The sequence below is a fragment of the Clytia hemisphaerica genome, unplaced genomic scaffold (genome assembly GCF_902728285.1).
Source record: "Clytia hemisphaerica strain Z4C2 unplaced genomic scaffold, Clytia hemisphaerica genome assembly, whole genome shotgun sequence".
NCBI classification, from domain to species: domain Eukaryota; kingdom Metazoa; phylum Cnidaria; class Hydrozoa; order Leptothecata; family Clytiidae; genus Clytia; species Clytia hemisphaerica.
Window position 1 is genome coordinate 819,354 of NW_027103979.1, and position 25,521 is coordinate 844,874.

General features: G+C 35.0%; 3 protein-coding genes across 3 annotated transcripts; 2 read left to right on the top strand and 1 right to left on the bottom strand.

Moving 5' to 3' along the window:
* Positions 1–131: 131 nt before the first annotated feature.
* Positions 132–6,098, top strand: LOC136811032 (transient receptor potential cation channel subfamily M member 1-like). Its single transcript, XM_067067634.1, has 5 exons — positions 132–216; positions 693–819; positions 4,491–4,681; positions 4,930–5,059; positions 5,634–6,098. The coding sequence occupies exons 1-5, from the start codon at positions 132–134 to the stop codon at positions 5,695–5,697; spliced, it is 597 nt and encodes a 198-aa protein (XP_066923735.1). The 3' UTR covers positions 5,698–6,098.
* A 947-nt stretch (positions 6,099–7,045) lies between these two features.
* LOC136810915 (macrophage-expressed gene 1 protein-like) lies at positions 7,046–15,494 on the bottom strand. Its single transcript, XM_067067502.1, has 5 exons — positions 14,160–15,494; positions 13,233–13,454; positions 9,206–9,439; positions 8,384–8,648; positions 7,046–7,704 (listed from the first exon to the last, which is right to left on the bottom strand). The coding sequence occupies exons 1-5, from the start codon at positions 15,403–15,405 to the stop codon at positions 7,296–7,298; spliced, it is 2,376 nt and encodes a 791-aa protein (XP_066923603.1). The 5' UTR covers positions 15,406–15,494; the 3' UTR covers positions 7,046–7,295.
* A 677-nt stretch (positions 15,495–16,171) lies between these two features.
* On the top strand, positions 16,172–21,852 carry LOC136810916 (macrophage-expressed gene 1 protein-like). Its single transcript, XM_067067503.1, has 6 exons — positions 16,172–17,648; positions 18,378–18,593; positions 19,248–19,374; positions 19,997–20,106; positions 20,461–20,749; positions 21,174–21,852. The coding sequence occupies exons 1-6, from the start codon at positions 16,394–16,396 to the stop codon at positions 21,526–21,528; spliced, it is 2,352 nt and encodes a 783-aa protein (XP_066923604.1). The 5' UTR covers positions 16,172–16,393; the 3' UTR covers positions 21,529–21,852.
* The last annotated feature ends 3,669 nt before the right edge of the window (positions 21,853–25,521 follow it).

Below are 25,521 nucleotides of genomic sequence, written 5' to 3' on the forward strand. Positions count from 1 at the left end.
ACTGCTTTATACTATTCAAAAATTTGTTGTTTTTTTTTTCATGCTAAGAAGACTATTTTAATCATGCTGCAAAAAAAATAATTGACGTCAAAAACATAGAAAAATTGACGTCAAATAAAATTTTATAAATGATGTTTTCTCCAACTTGTCTAGTTTCACACGGACATGCACGTGCCTTGTCATCCGTGGCCGAACTCACCAGAAAAAGGAAGAACAGTTCGAATACTCAGTTGAAAATGTACATTTCTATAGTTTTCAATACACATTTTTTTATAAGAGATTTCAAAAGTTTTGAAGCCTTCGGAACCTGTTACTATTTTTTTTGTTTTAAGCCTAACATTTTCACCATTTTGTGAGGATTTTTGTCCATTTCCCTAGGAATCGGTTGCTTTAGAATCCTAAAAAAGCCCTAAAATAAGTTCTTAACTTGTTCTTAATATTTTGGCCATCGAACCATCATGTTCTTATGTTCTTATAAAGTTTGTTCCTACAAAAACCGTTTATAATGCGTGTAATCAAAGGTGTAATACAGTAGTATAGGCGTTATAATACAATAATACAATTATTGTTACGGGATTTAGTTTGTATAAACTAAAATAGTTCCATCCGTTAATTTTTGCTTTATTTATACTATGTCTGAATTAGTCGTCTAGCTTGCTAATTGTAATGAAATTGTTTTTCTTCTTTTTCAGCCAATCAGACATCTTTTAACACATATAAGTACAATGATTACGGAGAATATGTTGGATGGGCTTTCATGATCATTTATCTGTTGGTTGCCAATATCTTGCTTCTAAACCTTCTCATTGCTGTCTTTGGGTAAGGAAATTTCATCTTTTGGCGTCTTAAGGGCTCTGACCATAGTGAATTTTTCATAATTGCCGTGTTTAAAATGTGTTTTCTGACTGATGTAACCAACAAGACTATGGCATGTTATACATTTTCTGTTAGACAAACTATTCCTGAATCTGAAAATTCAAAAATTGCATTGAAAAATTTTGATGAAGAAGAAAATGAAGACTTTTGCGAGGAAGAGTATTTCAACTTTGAAGAGCTTAGTTTCGGCGAAGAAAAAACATTTTGAAAATTTTTTCACAGTAGATGGGTGTATCTTTTTACCGAACAATAAAGAGTTTTTGGCGGAAAATTTTGTAAATGCTTCTTTGTCTCGAAATCTTCAAAAAAGTGGTTTTTCATCAATTTTTCATCTGGATTTTGCTTAAAAAAACAGTCATAACTTTTGACACATTTTTTTAGAAAAATTTTCCGCAAATTTAAAATAGTTCAATTCTTTGCGGACAGTTTGAAAAAAGTTCGAAACAAAAAGGTTAATTACCCATTAAAACTTAGCACTTTTTATAAAAGAAGGTGATGCAACATATTATTAACGTCTTTTTAAAGTTCATAACGTCATTTTAGCAATTAAGTTCTTAATTACTCTTAAGGGATTTGATTAAAAAGCAATTTATAAAGGCAATTCTTTGTTAAAAGTGTTAAAGAATCTAAAACATAACTTTTATGTTCAGATACTAAAATCAATTTTCTGACTATGGTCAGAGCCCTTAAGCTTGGTACTCATGTATTAAAAAAGTGGCGTTGGACAGTAGTCGCGCGCTTGTTATGTTAGTCGTAGGCGTTTAACTTCCACTGTTTAACCATCTATGTACTCATTGGCAGCTTTTCAGCACTAAACGCGTGCGACTAACTAGTGTACTCACTAGGATGAATTTATCTTAATTGCGTGCGTTTAATGTTAAACGCGTGCGTCTAGTGTTAAACGCCACTTTTTAAAATACGTGAGTACCAAGCTTTAGTGGATTTTCTCTGAATAGTTGATATACCTTATCGGGGAACATTTTCGTCGGGGAACATTTTCGTCGGGGAAAATTTTCGTTGGGGAAAATTTTCGTCGGGGAAAAATATTCGTCACTTGGCCAAAATTTCGTCACTTTTCCCCGATGAAGTTTTCCCCGATGAAGTTTTCCACGACGAAGTTTTCCCCGACGAAGTTTTCCACGAAGAAGTTTTCCCCGAAGAAGTTTTCCCCGATAAGGTACATGCTTGTTTATAAGAACATCCTAAATGTCAGAAGCTTTTGAATTTTTAAGCCTAAAAATGTTCTTGAAATGTATTTATTTTAAACATTATGTGAGTACTTTCGTGCGATTTCCTAAGAAATTGGGTGTTTCGGTCTTAAAATGTTCTTAACTTGCTCTTAATATTTTGATATATTTCTGTTACTTCAAAACGACGTGTAGAGAGGTTGGCTGTTCATGTCTTTTTCAAACAGCTATGTAAACTCTATTAAAACTCTATGTAAAAAAAGGTACTGCCAACGTCTGTTAGCGGTCCACTGATCTTTACCTATCTTCCCAACTAACACACAACGTCAAAACGACGTACATCTTAAGTTCACAACTTAAGAGGCATTCTAAAATAACGCAACGTTGTTCTCAGCTTGTATTTCTTGAATTTCGGTATAGACTGGAGTCGTTTATTACGGAAGCCGAGAAGGGACATCCAAACTTTCTTTTTTGTCGACTTTTTTTCTTATTTTGCTGACTTTTTTTCTTTTTTTGCTGACTTTTTTTCTTTTTTTGCTGACTTCTTTTCTTTTTTTGCCGACTTTTTTTCTTTTTTTGATTTGAAGACTTTTTTTCTTTTTTTGCCGACATTTTTTCTTTTTTTGCTGACTTTTTTTCTTTTTTTGCTGACTTTTTTTCTTTTTTTGCCGACTTTTTTTCTTTTTTTTGATTTTTTTTTTTTTTGCCGACATTTTTTTTTTTTTTTTTTTTTGAAAACTTTTTTTTCTTTTTTTGCCCTTTTTTTAACTTTTTTTTCTTTTTTTTTTTTTTTTTTTTTTTTTTTATTTTTTTCAAAAAACCCCCGGGTTTAAAAATGGTATGGTTTGTTATGTTTTAGTGTCTAGATTCGAGATAATTAATTCATATCTAAGGTGTATATATACTGAAAAACTGCTGACTCAGCTGAAATTATCGATAATTTTCAATACTTAAACCAAAAAAAATATCTGTCGAGATCTAGACATCGAAAGTTAACAAACAATACCAATTAATTAGAGCTATCCAGCCGCCAGCTGTGAGAAAGATTTTTCCTAAAAAAATGCTCACAGCAAAATGCTGACGTCATCGGAAAACGCCATTTTCGCCTTCAAAATGCCATTTCTCGGCACCAGATGGTCGAAACTTAACAAATAAGAAGCCCATTTTCTTTATCTACTTTTCACACTGAATTCGTTGGTAGCCTCCGATAGCCGATTTGGAATTCGGCTTCTCAGTTTATAATTTCAACTTCTCAGTTTTATGATATCTTTTTACTATTAAAGTTTTTCTTCTTCAAAAATTAAGAATTTATTATTCCGCTTCTCAAATCATCTTTTCAGCTTCTCAGATCATCTTTTCAGCTTCTCAGATCATCTTTTTAGCGTCTCAGATTAACTTTATAATTTCTCAAATTGAATAACTGTGTTCTAAATCAAGTTGATGCCTGAGTTAATGCTATTGGGAATAGAAATAAGCTGAACAGCTGATTTGAGAAGCTGAAAGGCTGAGAGTAAAAATTTGAAAAGTAGAATCGATGATTGGCCGAAAAATACCTCTCATAGGGGGGACTTTTGATAAGTTCTATTGATTAACTAAAAATCGATTCACTCGAAAACTGCAGGAGATTCGAAGGGCAATTTTTTCTTGTCAATTCTACACTTTATTAGGAGCATAATATCAAAAATTTGCCCTCGTCGAAAGCAGTCTCAAAAGAAAAGTTAAATTAAAAAAAAAACTTTTTTAAAAAACCGCAAAAAAGGAAAAAAGTTTTCAAAAAAAGAAAAAAAGTCCGCAAAAAAAGAAAAAAAGTTTTCAAAAAATGAAAAAAAGTCAGCAAAAAAAGAAAAAAAGTTTTCAAAAAAAGAAAAAAAGTTGACAAAAAAAGAAAAAAAGTGAGCAAAAAAAGAAAAAAAATTAAAAAGTCGACAAAAAAAGAAAGTTTGGATGTCCCTTCTCGGCTTCCGTAGTTTATAATGCGTGTAATACAGTAGTATAGGCGTTATATGATGATACAATTATTGTTACGGGATTATAGTTTGTATAAACTACAAAATTTTCCTTCCATTACTTTTTGCTTTATTTCATGTCTGAATTAGTCGTCTAGCTTGCTAGTCTAGGATTTCGGCCAATTTTTTTGTAACCATTGTCTGTGTAATTTCGTTTTGTGGTGCTTACATAATAGGATAGCTAAAACCAAACATAAAAAACTTCTACAGTTGGCGCTCTCTAATTCGATCTTCATTGGGATTTGAATTTTCATCGAATAAGGGAGCTTATCGAATAATAGAGCGTTGTTTATGAGAAATTCTTGATGACTGGGACTTTAAAATTTATCGAATAAGGGAGCGTATCGAGTAGTAGAACGTCGAATTAGAGAGCGTCAACTGTATTAAAACAAACATACATATTTCGCTCTTGTTTCTACAGGAGCGTCTACGAAGAAGTGAAAGATGATTCGAAAAACGTTTGGAGTTTTCAACGATTTCAAATTGTAGAGGAATATGTACGGAGATCAAGAATTCCGAATCCTTTTTCCTTCTTCTCAGATATGTATCACCTCATCTTATGGATGATCGGTAAATGCTGTTCCGGTAGGAAACGGAGATCGCTTACTATAGGTAAGAAAAGAAACATCTGCGTTTAAGCTATATTCTTAAAGCAGTCTGTATTCATGGATATTTACGAGTTTATGTATGTGTGTTTTTCAGCGACGGAGACGGTAAGGTTCTAATTTGACTAGATCATGACCAACTGAGGACGACGGTAAATCAGCACTTTTACCGTCCTCGATTTTGTAGGTCAGAACTGCGGGTTTTTTTTTTGAATAAGTTGGTTTAAAACTCTTATGATGTATTGTTTTTGATAGGTACAGCTGTAATGAGTGTTTCGAAAGACACTAAAGAGTTGATCTTCTTTGAGCGTAAAGTTGCACAACGTGTTCGTAAAGAATACGAAGCTTCGTTGTCGAAAGAAGAACAATCATTACTGCTCGAACGGTGAGTGTTCTTTAATATTTAAAGGGATAATCAGGCTGTTACTGATATTTTACCTGTTAAAGTAAACCTCAAAGTATATTTGCCTAGCTATTTTCCAATGTAAATTCCAAGAAATTTGAAATTTCTTGAACGGTCTCCTTAAACGCTTCTTCTGTTGAAATTCTATTTTCTTTTTTCTAAAAGTCCAAAACTTGAAACTTGTGTTTCTCTAGTTAATCAAGTTAAACGAGATGGTCAAGCTAAAACATTTTGAGATTTTGCTCAGGATAGCAGAAATAATCAAATGCCAAATATCTCAACCCATCTGATTATCCGTTTACGCCCACAGCGTTTGTTTTCCCTTTTCCAAATCGTCGACCTTTTTCCTTTCACTGAATACCTGCTAGATTTCATTTTTCCAGAGTAATATTTCCGCATAATGATCCCAGCGCCTCTTATACTACTCTACATGCCCTCGCCGAGATAGCAGAAACTGCTAATTATGGGGAGCACCCTATCAAAAGCCTCCCGTAATACTGCAAATGTACCAACTCGGTGTTGAAATATGAATTTTTCATAAAAATTTTCATTTCAGAATGATGAAACAAATTGAAGAACTGAAGAAGAAATTGATTCAGAAAATTCATCACAAAAAATAAGAGAAACCGAGTTTTACTTTGAAGAAGGTATCGAAACATTCAACATTCGTTAACCAACTACTTGTCCAACTACTCGTTGACTTAATCTTTGGAGGACAAAGGATTCAAAAACAATACATACAGCATGTCCAGTAAAAGCGGGATATAATTAATACAAAGAAAAATCTTCTTAATTTTGATGCTCTCTCATACTAAAGATACCTTTTATCAAAAAATCATTTATTTGCCTTGGGTGACTATTGATTGAAAAAGGAATTTTCATATAAGTGTAGAAATTCCAAATTCAGTGAAGTAAAATTACTTTTTATAGATTTTTGTTTATCTGTTCCGTTTTTTTTCCGACATACTGTAGAACCAACAGTATATTAATAAAGAACATGGTAATTGAAAATAGAGAACTATGGACCTCTCTCATTAACAAATTTGGTTCACAAAAAATATAAACTAACACCTAAGGCCGGTCTCCACTTGCGCGCGCTTCGATTGCACTTTTACGAGCATAGCTTCCACCTTCCATGCTATTGGTCAAAAGAAGAAATGAAGAAACGCCATTGGCGCGATCTGACGTAACGATTGAAAAAAGTTTGTGTGTTCAACTTTTTTTTCAAGCGTGCGCTACATTTTTATGATGTAATCTTTTTTCCAAGCAAAAAGGATCGAAGCCAAAAGGTACGATCGAAGCACACTCAAGTGGAGACCGGCTTTTACCAAAAAAAGACATCATCTATCATTATTTATCCGATAGTTTTTTTTTAATTCAGTTTGTAGAAATATAGGTTATCATAATAAGTATTTAGAAATTATTTTGTAATGTTAGGAAGAAATATGTAAATTAAAAAAAAAATTGAACCATTCTATATATCCTTTCTATATGTCAATACTGGCAACAAATTAAGATACCATAGTGATTTTAATTACAGCTATGAGAAAAAGTAGATCGTTTCCCAGAATATTATAATAAGTAACAATTGTCCACCGGCTTCGATTTAAGACGTCATCTATTTGCCTTGGGGGGGGGGCACTCCAGGTAAGTGACCTACCGGACGTGCGGCCCTTAAGGGTAGGTTTCTTGGACTTTGGAAAGTGCACTGTAAGGGTTGATTTGTGAGCAAGTGGGAAAAAGTGCACTGTAAGGGTGTAAAATTTGGGAAATACCAAATTTTGAGGAATTCGAGAAATTTCAAAAAATTTTGCCCTGAAAAGGGCAAGAAATTTCGAAAAATTGCACTATGAGGGTTGCATTTCAGCCAAAATTTTCCTGCACTGAAAGGGTCCGATTTTAGAGACCTGATTTTTGCCCGAACGTACGGTCGTTTTCAAATCGAGTGCCCCCGGGTCTATTTGGGACCATAATACATATAAATTTTCGTTAAGAGGGTCCGTAGCGTCTAAAAAGTGATCACAAAAATACGAAATCTTCACAATATTAAAAAAAAAATAGCAAACACATTAAAAAAACATTTCTAATCACGCAAAATCTTGAAAAATTAACTGAGTAAAATATTTAACTCAAGTTTTCGATTGATAGGTCAAATTATGCTATATTTTAAGTTACTAGTCAAAGCTTAGGCTGGGTGTCGTTGCTGCTTGTTACGAAATCACATCGCTTGGTATTCATGGCTCGTTTGCATCGAATTGAAGGGTCCGTTTGAACCGCCTGTACCAATCTCAGTAAACCCTTTCTTCTGATTTTTCTTTCGTTGACATTTCGCAAAAACCATGAAAACAATGACCAAAAGAATCGCAATAACACCAATGGTGATTCCCACAGCTGTTCCATTCGAAACTGGTTGGGAATCACCTTTAATTGATCCTGTAGACTTGTAGATTTGGGCCTCCTTTTTATTGGCCGGTGATTCATTTACCAGAGCTCTCTTCAAAATATCGATAGCTGACATTGACATCTTACGTTCTGCATTATTTTGAATTTCATCTTCTGCAATATTCTTGATCCCGATTTGAGCAAGATCAGTAATTCCACGCTCAGCCAGTCGATCCAATACAAAACTAGAATAATATGTAAACATACAACCTTTGATGGATTGATGATGTGTATGCATAAACATATACTTTAATATTTATGCTTTTTGAGGTAAATTGACTTGACATTCTTTGGAAAAAAGAGGCTTTAAGAATTTTGGCGATTTTTAGATTTCAAAAAATTGAAAATAGATAGATTGTTATGATTTGTGTGGACAATCGAACACGAAGAAAATCTTCTCACTTCAAATTCTTCCCAACCAGGGCCCTGAGTGATTTGCCCTTAAAAGTTGAGCAGATTTCTCTTAATATTTCTTAAATTTTAGTGTGATTTCTGCGAAACGTAATCCTAAGCCCTTATAAGTTGACCAGTGGAAGCTTCTCTAAATGCCTTTTAAATTTTGTTGCCTAATTTCTGCGAACCTACGTCCTTATATTGGGCTCTTCCAGAAAGAAATTTGAATATGGGGGGTGGGGTGAGGATATAACCTTTTGTGGAAATTTACCCCCCCCCTCTCCGGACATGGTGAATTATGACCCCCCGAACAACAGACCCCCCCCCCCCGGACAAGCATCAGTTGACCCCCCTAGACATCCAAAATTACCCCTAAACGGAGGCAAAAACAAGGCAAATTTTGCCAATATATACAATATAACCTCCATCCCCCATGTACAAAAACTTTTTGCAAGAGCCCATTACTCTTACCTTTTAGTAACCAAAATCCATTGTTGATTTTTTGGATTTTTAAGCCATATCTTTCCTGTGTTGTCGTTTATAATCGTTAGAGGAACTGTAATATTCATGTTAACTTTGGGTTTCGATCTGAAAGGTGGCCGTTTCACATTTGAAAAACCATTAACGGAGAGAGAATTTGCTTTGATACAATAATTGATCTCGCAGCCTTGGTCGATCATTGCTAAATGTTGTGTGTAGCCTTGTGGACAACCTTTTGGCCAGTCACGAGCGTCACCTTTAGAATCAGAAAATACCAAGAAATTTAGTTGAAACAGTAATATGACTATTATCGGGGCTGCAAATGGATGAATACATATATGGTATGTACCCAGACTATTTGGATTATTAGAAACATTGCTAATATGTGGCACAAAGGTTGCTATGGATCCAAAAAAACTACCAAAAAAACCGTAATCAAATCGAAAAGTTTTGGACACTTTTTGGGTATTTTATGATGACGTCAATTTCATTACAAGCCCCTGCTAGCATATTTTTAAAAATGTTTGTCAATTAGATCCCCTAAAATAGCTGGAAATGATACCCATAATCCGTCATATTTCCTTTCGCCCGTTCGCCCAATAAACGTACTATTTAAATATGATATAGTTTAAAGGATTTCTTTCAATGAGATCTTCCCTGATCACCTAAACATCGTCAAAAATTGACCTAACAAAATCATTGATCTTAAACTCAAATATCTCTTCATCATATATATTTAAAATCTCTGTGCCGTCAGATTTCAGTCACATTCTAATGTTTTGGAGTTGTAAAAAATCAATAATGAGCACAAACCTGGAGGATTTGTCATTGCCATTGGGTTTCCTATGTCACACGTGAAAAACCCGCCAAAGGGAATTGAATAATGTGACCCATATTCGTAATCATCACTGATACAAATGACCATATCTTCAGCACCAAATAATTGTCCATAAAACCCTGGTGGACAGCTTTTATCTCCGGTCAAAGGGTTTGATGAAATGTTATTGTATAAACCTCCAAAAAGGTAACCTCGATCATCTGTTTTATCTTCAAGAAAAAATGATAAATAAATAAATACAAGAAGCCGGAGCTGCGTGAAGGTCCAGCTGACGTGGCAATAACCGAATGTTGTTCGTACCGGGTTCCTTAAGTGACACAAATAAATTTCCTTCCCATCCTCCACTCTGAGCTTCCATTCTTTGACACTTTCTTTATTTCGAAACTTTTGCCACTGATGGGATTCGAACCCACTAAATACAAAGCACCTATATGATTAGAACGCCAGCGCCTTAACCACTCGGCCATCGAGTCACAACTGCACTAAGGAGTTCAAAGTTCCTTATAAACATGGTATTTACTCCAAACTCTACCCGGAGGCTAAAACCATAACCAGGGTTTAACTCCCATCCCCAACCCCAGCCCTAACCCTACCTGACCCTACCTGAAACAACCCTTTAATCTAACCGGGAAATTTGACTCTCCTACCAATTCAATCCAAAACATAGGTCAAACATCGCGCGGGTAGGCGGAGCAAAAATTCTAGATCGGCGGTTGGTTTAGTCTGGACTTGTTAATTTATTGCGCACACAGTTCCCGACAAAGGGGCCTTGTTTTTGGATTACGTAATCTTACGCGTTCGAAAAGTAGACAATGTCAAGGGTATTATCTAGCGCTATCAGTAAGAATCAAAAAGCTGATAATACACAAGGAACGAGGTTGGCTCGAAGCTTCAATACGTTTTTTTTCTTAATGTAAGCAGAGAAATGTAAAAAGATGGAAAAACAGCTTTTCTGATTACTCAAAGTTCAACGATCACTTCTATTGAAAATTCTATTGTAAAAACGTTGATAAGGTCATTAAATGAAAGTCCAGAAAAGATGGCTCGCCATACAAATCGGACGGTTTCTACATGAATTGTAGACTATGTTATAGTCTAAGACGAATCACTATCAAAGAAAAAAGCTCAAAGCCGAAGAAAATTCGCAAACGGGTTTGTTTGCCGAAAAGAGTTTACAGTCGGTAGAGTTGCCAGTCTTTCTTCGAAACTCTCCCGCCGATTTTTTTTCGTATACCGCCATAACGCCATACCACCATTTTTCCCGCCTTTACTATCACTGTAACGGACGATAACATCGTCTACATGAATTGATGATAAAAATGAAAATTTTTTTTTCCTTTTTTGCCGATTACTAGTTCATTTTTTAAGAATAAGGAGCAATATTTTTACCGATGTATAGCAAACGAAATTATCTTAACCCTTAGAAGCCAGAATACGTATATATACGTTTTGAAAAGGCCATTTTACCGATACACAGTCTTCTGGTCATAACTCCTGACCACTTGCGATTCAGAGAAAAAAAATCTGCTATTTTTTGTAGCTGAGAGAAAGGGCTTTCCAACAATACCAAAGTTGATATCTGAATAGTTTGTCCTGGTCGAGAAATCGCCTTTGAAAGAATAAATTTCCAGAAAAAAATGATGAACTTTTTGGCCTTTTTCAAAAAAAGACAGCGGCTTTGAAAGGTTAACGCAACGATATCAAATTGGTTCTTGTAAAACTGTCAGAAGTCGAGTTCTAGCTTTCTATATTATGGTGCGGTCATGATGCAGTTATATCAGAAGAATCGCTAGGAAATTCTGAGCAAGAAGATATAGGTATCTTTTCGTATAGGAGAGGTGTACCCAAAATATAAGCCCTAAAAGTTTGCACATAATCAGGCTTGAAACAAAAGAATTTTGTCACAACACGCTAATTATGCAGATTTTATATAGCGACAAAAAGAAACCTATTTACTCGACATAAAGTCCCTTAAGGGCAAGAGACCTGGGGTATATATGACGAGCCGTTTTTCCATTGTTTTCAAGAAGCTGTTTTTCCATCTCTTTACATTCCTCTGATTGTGGGATTTTGATTTCGCTTTTTTAAGTTTCTGTTGAGAAAAAAATCTAAAATGATGTTCTAAGATTCACGAGTTTCTGATACAAAATGAAGATGGTAGCATTATTCTACAAGAAGTTGATTTTCTTCTTTTTCGTTTGTGATAATATTCCACACCGGATTATCTTTTTAACGAGAACAAAACCGCTAACTAGTTCAAATTCTATCAAAAGTTATCGAAGTTTGAAAAAACACTACCAGCTACTTTGAAGTTGAAATAGACTAATAGGGGAACTCAACAAATTTTGGATTTTTTTGTTTCTATCCTGAAATGGTTTGTTTCAACGATAAATTTCAAAATTTCAAGGTTGCAACTCTCCTTTCACTCTAAAAATTTGTTTAATAAGCTTTTAAAAAGAGGCTCCCCTCTACTTAGGCTGCACGCATCCCCTCTGATATGATTTGATACACAGATCTCTAAAGCCCGAAGGGCTAGATTTGCGGCCTTGGTCAAAAAGTGAAGCTCACCTTTGAAAGGATTTCCTACCAGAGTCACGTGACTAAAATATGCAATTTCACCGGTTTGAGAGATGTGAAATAGCGTTTGCCGCCTACTTTTTTAGATCTCGCGCTCCGAAAACAATTAAAATGCTAGATCCTATCCATCGGCACAAAATTTAAAAAGTCAAATTTTTGCTTCACTTTTTTTTGCTGGAGAAAGCTTAAGGTTGCCTATCTAGCCCTTCGGGCTTTACAGATATCTGTGATTTGATATAGGGGATGCGTATCGTCTAAGATATTCCTGTCCCAGCTTACCCCCGTCTTTTCTTTTCTCTTTTTTGATTATGTGTCACAGCTGTACAACGACTTCTCTTTTTCTTTGTTTAATGAATGAAAATTTATAATTATGAAAGCAATATAACACAATAACGTCATTTTTCTCTTTCTGTGATTGGATGTAACAAAATTATGTAAATTTATGCAACTTTCGGTTACCCCAAATTTGAGGTAACTCTCGGACGAGAATTTCATACACGATACGCATCCCCTATATTAAAATAAATTCTGGGGATGCGTGCAGCCTACCCTCTACTAAAATGAAATTGTTTATCAAATAAAAAAGACGCACTTTCAGCTGTTTTATGACGTAGCCGTATTCAGAAAGAGGAAGATGCTTATCTTCTCAGGCTAAAAATCAGTGAAGACAGGCCCTTCAGTCCCGGCCCTTTAAGTCGAAAAATAGTCGAAAAATTGATTTTAGTATTTGAACATAAAAATTTTGTTTTAGGTTCTTTAACACTTTTAACAATTAATTGGCTTTATAAATTGCTTTTTAATCAAATCCCTTAAGAGTAATTAAGAATTTAATTGCAGAAATGACGTTATGAACTTTAAAAATACATTAATAATATGTTGCATCACCTTCTTTTATAAAAACTGCTAAGTTTCAATGGATAATTAACCTTTTTGTTTCGAAATTTTTACAAACTGTCCGCAAAGAATTGAGCTGTTTTAAATTTTTCGGAAAAATTTTCTAAATTAATGCATCAAAAGTTATGGCTGTTTTTCTATGAAAAATTGGGATGAAAAATTGGTCAAAAAGCACTATTTTCAATATTTTGAGACAAATGAGCTTTTACAAAAATTTTCCGAAAATCTATAGGTAGTTTGGTTAAAGATACACCATCTAGTGCAAAAATCTTTTCAAAATGTTTTTTCTTTGCCGAAACTAAGGTCCTCAAAGTTAAAATAGTTAGTCTTCGCAAATGTCTTCACTTCATTTTCTTCTTCATCAAATTTTTTCAATGCAATTTTTGAATTTTTCAGATTCAGGAATAGTTGGCCTAACAGAAAAAGTATAACATGCCATAGTTTGTTGGTTACATCAAACAGAAAAACACAATTTATACACGACAGTTATGAAATTTTTTTACAATGAACAGAGTCCTTAAGTAAATTTACCTGTGTACGCACACCAATGAGGCTGATAGTATGTCAATCTGCATGATACCACACAAGCAGTCCATATCGAAAGTTTGCCAATATCGTCTTTACAGACTTGGAAGCAGGAGTCGAAAGGATTTAAAATTGTTGAATGTCCTGTAATATCTTGATACCTTTCTGGACACTTGAAATCACCTGTCTTGAAGTTTTTTTGAATGTATTTTGCTTCGCAATAATTTTCTTAAAAAAATTGAATTATTTTGGTGAGAAAACCTGGTTAATTTGAAAAAATTACTGACAGAGAAAGTCAGGGAAAACTAGGCTTTATGTACAATGATCATAAACTAAGATCCAGTTGGTTTTTGAAACCTTTTCCGTATTCTCTTAAGTTTCTGACATGACACTTTCGAAATTCTATTTAGTCAGTCAGAATAAAAAAACACTTTTTCTGTTTGGTGAATTTCTAGCTGTTGTGCATTACAATTCATGATATTCATGACGTAATGTTTTCTACGGAAATACCCCGGTTTTAGCCAAACAAATCAAGGCTCCTGGACATTGCAGCTCATTTACAATCTAACAATACTAGAGTAGCTCAATACTTGGCTGATTTGATCGTTACAGATTTTGGAACACATTATTTAAACTAGACAAAAGGTATATAAAAAGTGCCACTACTGGCTAAAACCGGGGTGTTTCCGTAGAAAACATTACGCCATGAATATTATTAATTCTCATCACGACGTTTAATAGAAGTCATTAAATTGCAAGAAACAGAGCCGGGTTTTTTGAATAATGTTTTTAAAAAGTCAAAATAAACTCGGGAAAGGTGTAATGCCGTCACAATGCAGTTATGTATACCGAGAATCGCCATTACCCTTTTTCTCTTAGATATATAGTCCTCTTGGCCATGAGACACACTAGAACGAAGCCAATGAAACTTACGATCGCTGATACAGACTTGGTACATACCACCAAAAGTGAAATTCTTGGACGACTTATCACACGTTTTGTCATCCAAGATGGCTGCAAAATTGAAACTTGGCGAGTCAGGATTTGTACACCCTTTAACAATATTATGCTTATAATAAGCTTTGATTGAATCTTCAACAATAGATGAAAGTTGTATTGCCAACATATCTGGTAACTCAGGCAGCGTTTCTGACGTTATTGCATAATACAAAGGATCGCCTGCTTTGTCGATTGCAATAAGATTATCAGCTAAGCTGTCTTCCCATTGGTCAGTTGTAAAATTTGCTCGGTACGGTGCCCCACCGTGAGTATGTATACTGGAACCTGCTACATTGTTTTGATAAGCCGCCACGTTAGATTTGTTTGCTGCGTGAGAGGCAGACGTACTTACACCTCCGAAAGGAAACGAAGCGCTGGCTGATGCTGTGATCTTACTTCTATCAGTATCTTGACTCTTTGCATAGCTTGATTTAACGTGATCAATTTTCTCTAAAATAGCTCCAGCATCTATACTTGTAATATAATGTGTTCCAAAATCTCTAACGATTAAATCAGCCAAGTATTGAGCTACTCTAGTGTTGTTAGATTGTAAATGAGCTGCAATGTCCAGGAGCCTTGATTTGAAGTTTGGATGTAATTGTATACCAGGTTGTGCTTTCACGGTATAGAATTTATGTCTTAATTGAACCTTAGTGGTGACAGCTTTATTCTCGACTTGGCTTTTCTTGATGTGTTGAAATTCGGATGAGAATTTACCAGAGACTCCTATTCCAAAACCAGAAGCATGAGCTTCAGCATTGATTGATGTAGAAGTAGATGATGTGTAGTCACTGAAATGATCGAAATATTCCGATGTTAACTCTACGCTACTTTTCTTCAAAGCGATAACAAAAATATTATCTGGGAGTAGGTATTTGCCGTCGTCACTGGTCAAACATTGAGAATAATTCTTCCAAACAACCATACTCATGTCCAGGTTCCGTAAATTATCCCATCCGGTGCCAGGAAGGACTTCCATTCTAACTAAAGTGTTGTCTTGTAAAAAACAATTCCTCGGATCACCAATTGGAAATTGTTTCTTGTTTAAATCATTAGAATGGTCTTCTTTTGAACAAGTCTTTGATTCCGTTCCACTTTCCTTAAGTAAAATTGAACCATCATGCATTGCAAAGAAAGCACTTATCAAAAGTGTGAAAATTAACACTGCACTCAACTCCATATTTTCATAACTGTCTGATTTCTTTTGATTTAGAGAACTATATAACCATGTCCCTTTTTACTAAAAGTACGTCATTTGGATTACCTTACAGTCATAAGACTTTCATGTGATTTGGTTTCGTTTATCTAAGGTTCACGTAAAGGCATATTTATATTATTTATACCTTATCCTCTAACATGCTGTTTACGTACCAAATGTTGTTTCAAGCTTACACATAACGTTATTTCAATATTCGATAGTCGACATCTTAGGCTTATTTTCAGGTGGCTTCTGCAAAATAAGATATGAAATCAAACTACACTGTAAGAGTTGGAAACGTTCGGTAAAATGCACTGTAAGGGTACTTTTTCACTGCTCAAGAGCGGCACTGTAAGAGTCCGATTTTTTTGGCGGCAAATGCCATTGTTTAGAAATCGATTGCCCCCCCCCCGGATATCAAACTTTGAAAATGAGTACAGAACACTTCCCTTTATATACCCTGGACCAAGTTTCTCAATCCTGACCAAGAAAAATCTGTGATCAGAGTTTTTTTTAAGTGTTACCCTAATTGCGGTACTACTCAATATCGGTGTAAATGCATCGAAGGCGCTAGATCTACTTTCCCTCGAAAACTTTTGATGATGTAGCGATATATAAAGGTCAGTGTTACAGAACAGTACAGATTTTAAAAATAGTGACGTAAATAGTCCTTGTTACATGTTAGGGAAAGCTTGAAACCAAGGAGACAATGATATTATGTTAAGTGACGATTCGTTTGGTTTTTCCCAATCACATGATATATGATCGACTACTCAAAGAATTGCTGAAAGTTGTCTAAACTTGTTTACGGTCTAACATAATGGCTATTGCTTTAATTTGTTTTGATATTCGATCACTATTTAAAAGTCCCCCTTAATAAACGAAAGTTTTGATATCTGTAGAAGCAGGAAAGTCAGTTTTGATTTTGATTACAAAAGAGAAAGTTGGGATAACTTTTTTTGCATTTATCATGCAAGCTAATTTTCTTGTTTTTGCGCTTTTCGTGAGCATATGTGCGCTTAGTAGTGGATCAGTATATCTAACTGATAATACTGGAAAAGATGGAGGAAACCCACAGCACTGCCAAGCTAAAGGTTGTACCTCTACCTTCAGAAATGGAAACCTATTTCCAATTGGTGATCCGAGGAATTGTTTTTTACAAGACAACACTTTAGTTAGAATGGAAGTCCTTCCTGGCACTGGATGGGATAATTTACGGAACCTGGACATGGGTATGGTTGTTTGGAAGAATTATTCTCAATGTTTGACCAGTGAAGATGGCAAATATCTTATCCCTGATGAAACTTTTGTCGTTGCTTTGAAAGAAAGTAATGTTGAATTAACATCAGAATATTTTGATCATTGGAATAATTACACTTCGACGACCTCAACAAGTGTCAATGCTGAAGCCCATGCTTCTATCTTTGGTGCAGGCCTTGGTGGTAAATTCTCCTCGGAATATCAATCAGTCAAGAAAAGTCAGTATGAAGATAAAGCCGTTACAACCAGGGTTCAGCTAAGACATAAATTCTACACAGTCCAATCACAACCTGATATGCAATTACATCCAAACTTCAAATCAAGACTCCTGGATATATCAGCTCATTTACAGTCTAACAACACTAAAGTAGCTCAATACTTGGCTGATTTGATTGTAAGAGACTATGGAACACATTATATTACAAGGATAGATGCTGGAGCTATTTTAGCTAAAATTGATCATGTTAAATCAAGCTACGCTAAAAAGGATGATATGGATAAAAGCAAAATAACAGCTTCGGCAAGCGCCTCATTCCCGTTTGGTGGTGCCAGCGTATCTACAACTCATACGGCCAGTAAAGAAGACATAGATCTCTACCAAAAGAATATTGCAGTTTCAAAAATCAAAACCTACGGCGGCCCACCTTATCGAGCAAATTTTACCACTGATCAATGGGAGGATGGGCTGTTGAACAATTTGGTAGCCATTGACCGATCTGGGGATCCGTTACATTTTACAATCACTCCTCAATCTTTACCAGAATTGCCAGAGATGCTGACCTTCCATTTATCAGAGTTCCTTGAAAAAGCTATCGAGAGCTACTACAAGCATAACAGTATCAAAGGATGTACGAATCCAAATTCGAAAGATTTCAGTTTTCAAGCTATCTTGGATGATCATTCGTGTGGAAAACCTTACAATAATTTCACTTTCGGTGGCGTATATCAAACATGTCAAGTTTTAGGTAAGTTGATATTTTTCTCAATTTTATATGTAGTGCTGAAATATAATTTCAAACAAAGAACTATTATTCACTTACAAGATTCTCAGAATTTTTCTGTTTAGTCTTCTTTTTGAAGAAGTCTTCTAAGTGGCCAGCGTTATCCTGACCATTAATATTGGCAAGCCCTTGTATCAATATTTCAATCTAATTTATGCTTACTCTTTTGAACATTTTGATGCTCCCCTGATAGGAGTTATGATACAACCATATCATATACCGATGCGACCCTTCACGCACCATCCCACACGCCACACTTGCGTCTCGTCTCCTCTGGGAAGGGCGTAGACTTGTCTAGGAAGGGCGCCAATACTTTAAAGATCAATAACAGACTTTAACCCCACCATCGTCACTTACATTTATTCCCCCCAAGCGGTTTTCGTGATGACGTGATGATAGGGACATTTTTGCAGCGTGATTACGTGATTCAAAATTTCTTTCTTCGTGATTGCGCGATGAGAGGTCATAACGTGATCATGATTTGAAAGATTTTTGAACTGTGATACGTGACTCTTTTAAAGGGATGCGTGATTAGCCATTTTTTTTTTTTTGCTGATTTGCGTGATCGTGATTGAAGACAAAAATTGCGTGCTGTTCACGATGAACAGAGTTACCGCTGGGGAGCCTCCTTTATCTTGTGGCTCAAGACAAAAATATCAACTGAAATCCTTCTGTATTTTCTCTTTTAAACAGGTTCCCATGATGCTGTATGCGTTGCTAATTTCCTTCAGAAGAATCCGAAAACCAATGATTATAGATGTCCAACCGGATATGAACCAGTAATGGTTCACAAAAGAACTTCACCATCAAAATGTCATCGTGTTTGCCATCGATTCTGGTTTTTCTCCTGGGATTGTCACAATGAATGTGGTCATGCTGAATACTCTACCTTCTGGTGTGCTGCATCAGGTCAGTAGTTACAACCATAGATTTATAAAGCCCGAAGGGCTAGATGTCGTGCTTTGGCTGAAAAGTGTGCTAAGGTTGGTAGCAAATCCTACCTAGGTCACTTGACATTAAAATAAAATTTCAGCACTTGACCAACAAAAGGCTTCGCGGGTTTTCGAAAAAAAGAGCAGCAATATTTTTTGCAATGTTAACTTTTTTTTTGCTTGAGTATTGGGAAAGCTTAAAACACGACATCTAGCCCTTCTGGATTTACAGAAATCTGTAATCACCGCTACTGACTTGCTAGGAAAATTCGGTCAAAATAGTCTATTAGTGTTGAAAGGAACCGGAGAGTTGAGTCCCTGATAGGAAAAAATACTATAGATTTGAGAATCTCTAATGGGTCTTTTGAGATTTGAGCGAAAATTCGAGGCTTTGATTCGTGGTAAATTATTGAGACAAGGGTGTTCAATGATGAAAGTACCAGCTCAAAGACAGTTACAATATCGGTCAAAAATGTTACCAAGGATAAAAAGTCAATCATTCTGCATACGAATTTTACAGTCGCACTACTTATGTATCTTAATTTAGAAAGAGCTCTCTTTTCACCTTTTAACCTATCCTTGATAACCTCTTTTAGAGGTTACATTATAAACTATACTATAATTTTTTCAGGTCAAGTGCCACCAAATTCAGGATATATATTTGGTGGTTTGTACAACAAGTTGATGGTTAACCCTCTCACTGGTGCTGCTAATTGTCCACCCAAATTTTATCCACAAAACTTCGGACCTGAAAATATGTAAGGAATATTTTTAAGTTTGACACTGGTCTGACTTTCTCTCCAAGAGTATAACGGAACAAATCCAGAAACAGATTCTCTGGCTAACTTGTTTGCTAGAATTTTATCTGGCTTTATAGCTTGATAGTATAAATGTAACACAAATAAAACAATGTACAGTTAGCGAGTACATGGGGCAGATGTACTAAAGATATTGCCAAAGGTCAAGTAACGACCGAGCTTGCGAACCAGTTACCAGTGGTCTAGGTCAGTAAGAAAATCAATAAAATGTCAACAATATTCACTACACCCCTGTGTCACAGACTCGTTGGGACACCAGCCCCACTGGAAAATTCGGCGATAATCGGAAAATATTGTCCTCGGTGGGAAAATATTCTGGAATTTCAGCCCTGGGAAATTGACTTTAACTTATCCCCATTCGATATTCAATATTGAAAAATTTGTACTTCAAAACCATCCCCACTGGAATTTTTAACCTTGGAACAATAGAATTTCTATCCCCATTGGGATTTCAATAGGAATTTTTATTTCCACTGAGGAAAAAAGTTCCACCGGGCCTGTGAGACAGGGGTGTTTCACTGTATTTGCCTAGTTTAACAATCTTTCTTTTTCCATTTTGTAGGTATGTTTGTATAAGTGATGACTACGAATTAGGATCTCAATATTCAATCCCTTTTGCTGGATTCTTTAGCTGTACTACTGGTAATCCGCTGGCTTTGAAGAAAAAAACAGGTATAAGCTTGATCATTACTTTATTACAGAAATATTACTATGCAAGTATTTAACGGCCTTGAAATTTGTATAATCTGAAATTAACACGATTTTTCTGCTTTTTCAAGGAAACAGCGGCTGATTTTAATCAAGGGGGTTTTTACTAACACAAAATTTTTTAATTTTATAGATCTAACTATAGATTTGTTCTTTTTACACCCGATTCTTGGGACCAATTTTGATGGTCGTTGAGAATCGATTTGCTACATCCTCTATAAATAGCAAATCGTCATGGGGAGGAAGTTGGCATACCACCTTACTCTACGTGAGAAAATAAACATGCTAATTTTGTTGACATTATTTCAGTTATTTCAGCACTTGAAAGTCAACTTCACAGTGATGGTCCACAAAACTGGCCTAAAGCTTGCCCACAAACTTACACGCAGCATTTAGCTGCTGTTGATGAAAACTGTGAAATTAATTATTGTGTCAAAGCAAATTCACTATCTGCTCATGGATTAGCGATTGTACGAAGACCACCATTCCGTTCTTTACCAAAGATGAATAGAAACATTACAATCCCACTAACGCTGATCAATGATGATACTGGCAAAGTATGGTTCAAAAGTCCAATGGACCAGAAATGGATTATGGCTACGAAAAGGTAATAAAACTTATTACTAGTCCCTTAGTTCGTTCTATACGATTCTGATAGCGTTTATGATTATACTAAACCATGACATTTAAAATCAAAAAATGTGAGTTGCACTCTTGGTATGGCAAAGTATAACAACCCAACAAACATTTTTATTCTACACTTTTTTTTGACTTCGTTCCTTTGTTTACGCTCTTTTTATAATAAGAACCAGTAAATTTTTGATGAGGCTCGCATGTCTTTATCTTTTTGGCACTTTGAGCCTCAAATTATTCTTATCATGTTCTTATTTATATTATATAATTTTCACTACTTTGAAAACCCTTAATCTCTTGAAATCGAGTAATTCAATTCCGATTTTAAGCTTAATTGTTCGCATAAAAATGAGTATTTGCATGATTATGAAATTCTTCACTGCTTTCTTCTTCAATAGCACTGTCATGGAGCATCTTGCTGATGATATCAGCGATACTGCTACCGACAACATCAAAGGTCGTGCGATTTACAATCTGAAATCTGCTATGGAGCGTTTAACACCTGCCGAAAAGAAAGAGGCTCAAATCTCCAAGTCTACAGGATCAAATAAAGGTGATTCCCAGCCAGTTTCGAATGGAACAGCTGTGGGAATCACCATTGGTGTTATTGCGATTCTTTTGGTCATTGTTTTGATGGTTTTTGCGAAATGTCAACGAAAGAAAAAGCAGAAAGGGTTTACCGAGATTGGTGCAGGCGGTTCAAATGGGCCTTTGGATTCGATGCAAACGAGCCATGACTACCAAGCGATGTGATTCTTGCAGAATTCTCTGGAAGCCAAATATATTAAAAGTCCATGCTTATTCACGGACCCAACAGCTGATTGGTTGTGAGTGCATAAAATCAGTCAATACGTTACTTGCACAAAATCGGTCCGTGGAAGACATTGTAATTGTACATATTGATGAATACACACACATGAAATTGAGATGTCTTTTTTGTCTACTATTTTTTTAACAAAATTTCTATGCGGTAAAATTTTTGCTGAATTTTTCAGGATCATTACTACAAAACTATAAGTTTCATGTAGCGTTCACTTACTCTAAAGATAAAAATGAAATTATAAATACCACGAATAACTTAAAGATTTTTCTCTTTTTTCGTATTGCATAAATCAGGTCGAAGATCGAGAATACGAATAGGGAGGCGAATACGTTAGATTCTGATTTTTAGATCCTGTCATTTGACAACATAAAGTTAAAGACATACCAGATGAGACAATGAACTCTTTATTAAGCTCAATAGCCAGTGCCACACGACTATGCAATTTATAAACGCTTGAAAAAAGTGTTATTTACCAGACAGTGTAATGTTTGTACTTTGAGTGCCCATTAATTAGACATTTGGAACTGTAAATTTCTTGGGAACTCGTCAACTCGAAAAATACCTTGCCTCTGAGTTTTGATATGAGACTTAAGACTTAGGATCTTAGAATCTCAGGATTCAAAAGGTTTAAAATTGTTCTAATAAGGCTGGGAATATAGCCTAGAAGCTATTAAAACTCTCCAAAATCGAAATAGCAAACGAAATAAAGTGGAAGTGCTGAATCATCACGTAATTCTCGCCCGAGCTTTAAATTCTGAAAAACGGTAAAATATACCCAAAATCATTAACATTTGAAAACTTGTATGTAAAGTCTATTCACAATAAGTGTGCACTTTTTTTCTTTTACCTATAACTTTTGAAGGAATTCTTCAATCTTTATAAATTTGGTATCGTTGGAGAGATATTTGTGAGCGGAACAATTTGAAATAAAAAAGTCTTTAAAAAAATTCTAAAAACGAAGATGAAAATAAAGAAGAACAAAATGAAGATCTTAAAGAAAAGTGCTTTAACTTTCATTTTCACTGGAGAGATTTTTTGATCTTAGGAGGTCATCATTGTTAAGAAATTTTATTTAATTTTTATTTAATATTTAATTTATTCAATATAAAGTTATGATACAAAGTTAATAAGTGATTGACCCCCAAAAACAGCAGAAAGCGTTTTTAGACGTCAATCAGATGAAATCAAACTTTGTTTGATATCTTTTGACTGAAAGATTATTTTTGAGAGATTTTTTCACAGTGATGACGTTCGATGATCAAGAATTCGAGAATTCACTTCAGTGAAAATGATAGTTAAAGCACTTTTCTACAAGATCTTCATTTAATTCTTCTTCATTTTCATCTTCATTTTTAGAATTTTGTAAAAGATTTTTTTATTTCAAATTGTTCCAATCGCTAATATCTTTCCAGTAATTCTAGATTTATAAAGATTGAAGAATTTCTTCCAAATTTATAGGTAAAAGAAAAAAGAGTGCACACTTATCGTGAATAGACTTTAGTACTTTTGCCAAATATCGTCGTTTTTTCTTCAAACAAAGACTGAGCGAGATACCGACAAAAGATATGGCAAATACCATCACACTGTACAAATGGTACACCATCCCCGCCCAAATAATCTGTCAATAACCCTTACAATACTTCCGTCTATTATTAGATTAGAAGTTCTGTCAATCAAACGATATCTATAGAATACCAAACTGCACAGTCACTGCGTGGTAAGACGCGTGTAGTAAAATAATGATTGATAAATGCGTCTTTAACGTCACAATTTCGTACTAGTACACAACAAACAGGAAGAAAATAATTTATTTCGTCGTCTCTCTTTTCCTCGTTTTCGTTGTTGCCTCTGTGTAATGGCTTTTCTCTTTATCCTCTAACCAAAAAATTTCTAGAAACAAATTAGAACTCTGCCAATCAAAATAGTTATATTGTTTTAACTAAGATTGAACACTGCTTCTGAAACTTCCTAAGCTAAAACCATTCGCAGGAGTTAGAAAGATATTTCTGCCTTTTCACCTAAAAAACCGCAGGTGTAGTATACTAGTATAAGGAGCATGAATCCGTTGGAGTGTCTTGAGGATCAGTAGAGTCTGACTATGGTAGATGCCAGTAGACAGTAGCCTTGTCTGTCTTTTTGAAAAGAGCTAAAGGTCTTGTTAGACGATAACATTCGGTAACATTTTTGTGTAACATTTTCTAAAAATAGCAAATGTTGTACAAAATGTTACCGTGTAACATCGATTAACATTCAGAAACATTCAAATGTTAACGAATGTTACGCACAGATAGCAAATCAAAAAAAAATGATTTGCTCTCATGGTTAACATTTTGAATCAAAGGATGCCGCCATTTAAAGGGAATTTAAAAGGATACTTCAAGTGCGCACGTGTTTTTTCGCCGATTTTTCTCTCTTTTTTAATAAAAAAAATCAAATGTTATGCACAAAATGTTTGCGTGTAACATATGTTAACATTTCTTGAGCACATTTTTGAAATCTTCTATTTTTAGAAATGTTAGCAAATGTTACACAAAAATGTTACCGTCTATCACGACCTAGCTAAGTCATTTAATTTTTAACCCCAGAGCTGACGCCCTCGAATTACCGCCTGTGCCGCCAATTTCCGCCCTTTTTCCCGTCAACATTAGTATCTAGAGTTTTGGCGCTTTATCAAACCTTTCTTTGGGTTTTGGCACTTGATAAATTTATGCAAACGCTGCAAATTATGCAACTTTCAGTTTGGTACCGTTATGCAACAGCAGTACGTAGTTCATGGTTGTGGGTAGTGTAGTATGATAAGCTTATTAAAAAGTCTTGTTTTGCTGATCAGCCAACGAAATGATGTAGCAAATTTTTGTTTGGGCAAAGAATCAAACACTAAACCTTGCAGAGTCAGCAGTTGATTGCATAATAAAGGACTTGTTTCATTTGGAAAAAAATAGTCCTTGAATTTTAATTTATAAATATTTTTATCATTTTCATCATCCATCATCACACTACACAGGGCAACACATAAACAGCAGAGTGGTAAGCAAGGTTAGCTAGCTAGATAAACATGTTGTAGTACCTTTTTCCTGTGTTGCAATTTTTCCCTCTGTAGACAGGAATCCATCCAGTCAGTTATATATAGACTTTTAAACTCCCAGGGGATGTCAATCGAAAAATTTAATCGAAGCCAATCGAATGATTGATTTTCGAATAGCCGAATTGATCGAACGCCAATCGGATTTCACATCTTTTTTTGATTGGATTTGATTACTGTTCGATTGGTGTTCGATTGATGATTCGAATAGTTTCGATTAGCTTCGATTGCATATACTTTTCGATTGATTCGATTAGTTTAATGTTCGATCAATTCGATTTATGTTGGATTGGCATTCGATTAATTCGATTTATGTTTGATTGGCATTCAATTAATAGACCTTTTTTCAAAGAGGCCACCCTGTTGAATAATTATGTAGTCCAGCAGAAAAACAATGATAAAACCATGCATAATTATTTGCAAAAAAAAAAAAATATGCATGATACAGTAATTATGCATGGCTCTATCATTGTTTTTATGGCTGGACTACATAATTATCTAACAGGACGTCCTCTTTGAAAAAAGGTCTAATCGATTTATGTCTGATTGGCATTCCATTGATTCCATTTATGTTCGGTTGGCATTCGATTTCTCTGAATGAAAAAAATTTCCTAGAAATCTTGAATTTTCTGACCCTTATAGAGAGACTTAAGTTTTGTGATTTTTGCTACCCTCTTAGACTTTGAAAGGTGAAAAAGCCAACCCTTACCGTCCGCACATACCCATCACCTCTTTTTTTCCTAAGTACCCCCACCCCCAGGAATTAAGAAAACATTCTTCCGCTAACTTCTTTTGGCGGGAAGGGAAAATTTCATGGTGGTGTTACAAAAAATTTTCCAAA

Bases quoted from the DNA above. Each gene is read 5' to 3' on its own strand.
- LOC136811032 (XM_067067634.1), top strand. From the start codon at position 132: ATGTTTTCTCCAACTTGTCTAGTTTCACACGGACATGCACGTGCCTTG. The intron at 4,682-4,929 runs GTAAGAAAAGAA...TGTTTTTGATAG, and splicing joins ACGGAGATCGCTTACTATAG to GTACAGCTGTAATGAGTGTT. The intron at 5,060-5,633 runs GTGAGTGTTCTT...TTTTCATTTCAG, and splicing joins CAATCATTACTGCTCGAACG to AATGATGAAACAAATTGAAG.
- LOC136810915 (XM_067067502.1), bottom strand. From the start codon at position 15,405: ATGGAGTTGAGTGCAGTGTTAATTTTCACACTTTTGATAAGTGCTTTC. The intron at 9,440-13,232 runs GTAAATTTACTT...TTTTTCTTGAAG, and splicing joins TCATTGGTGTGCGTACACAG to ATAAAACAGATGATCGAGGT. The intron at 8,649-9,205 runs GTTTGTGCTCAT...CTGATTCTAAAG, and splicing joins GGCAATGACAAATCCTCCAG to GTGACGCTCGTGACTGGCCA.
- LOC136810916 (XM_067067503.1), top strand. From the start codon at position 16,394: ATGCAAGCTAATTTTCTTGTTTTTGCGCTTTTCGTGAGCATATGTGCG. The intron at 18,594-19,247 runs GTCAGTAGTTAC...TAATTTTTTCAG, and splicing joins CTTCTGGTGTGCTGCATCAG to GTCAAGTGCCACCAAATTCA. The intron at 20,750-21,173 runs GTAATAAAACTT...CTTCTTCAATAG, and splicing joins TGGATTATGGCTACGAAAAG to CACTGTCATGGAGCATCTTG.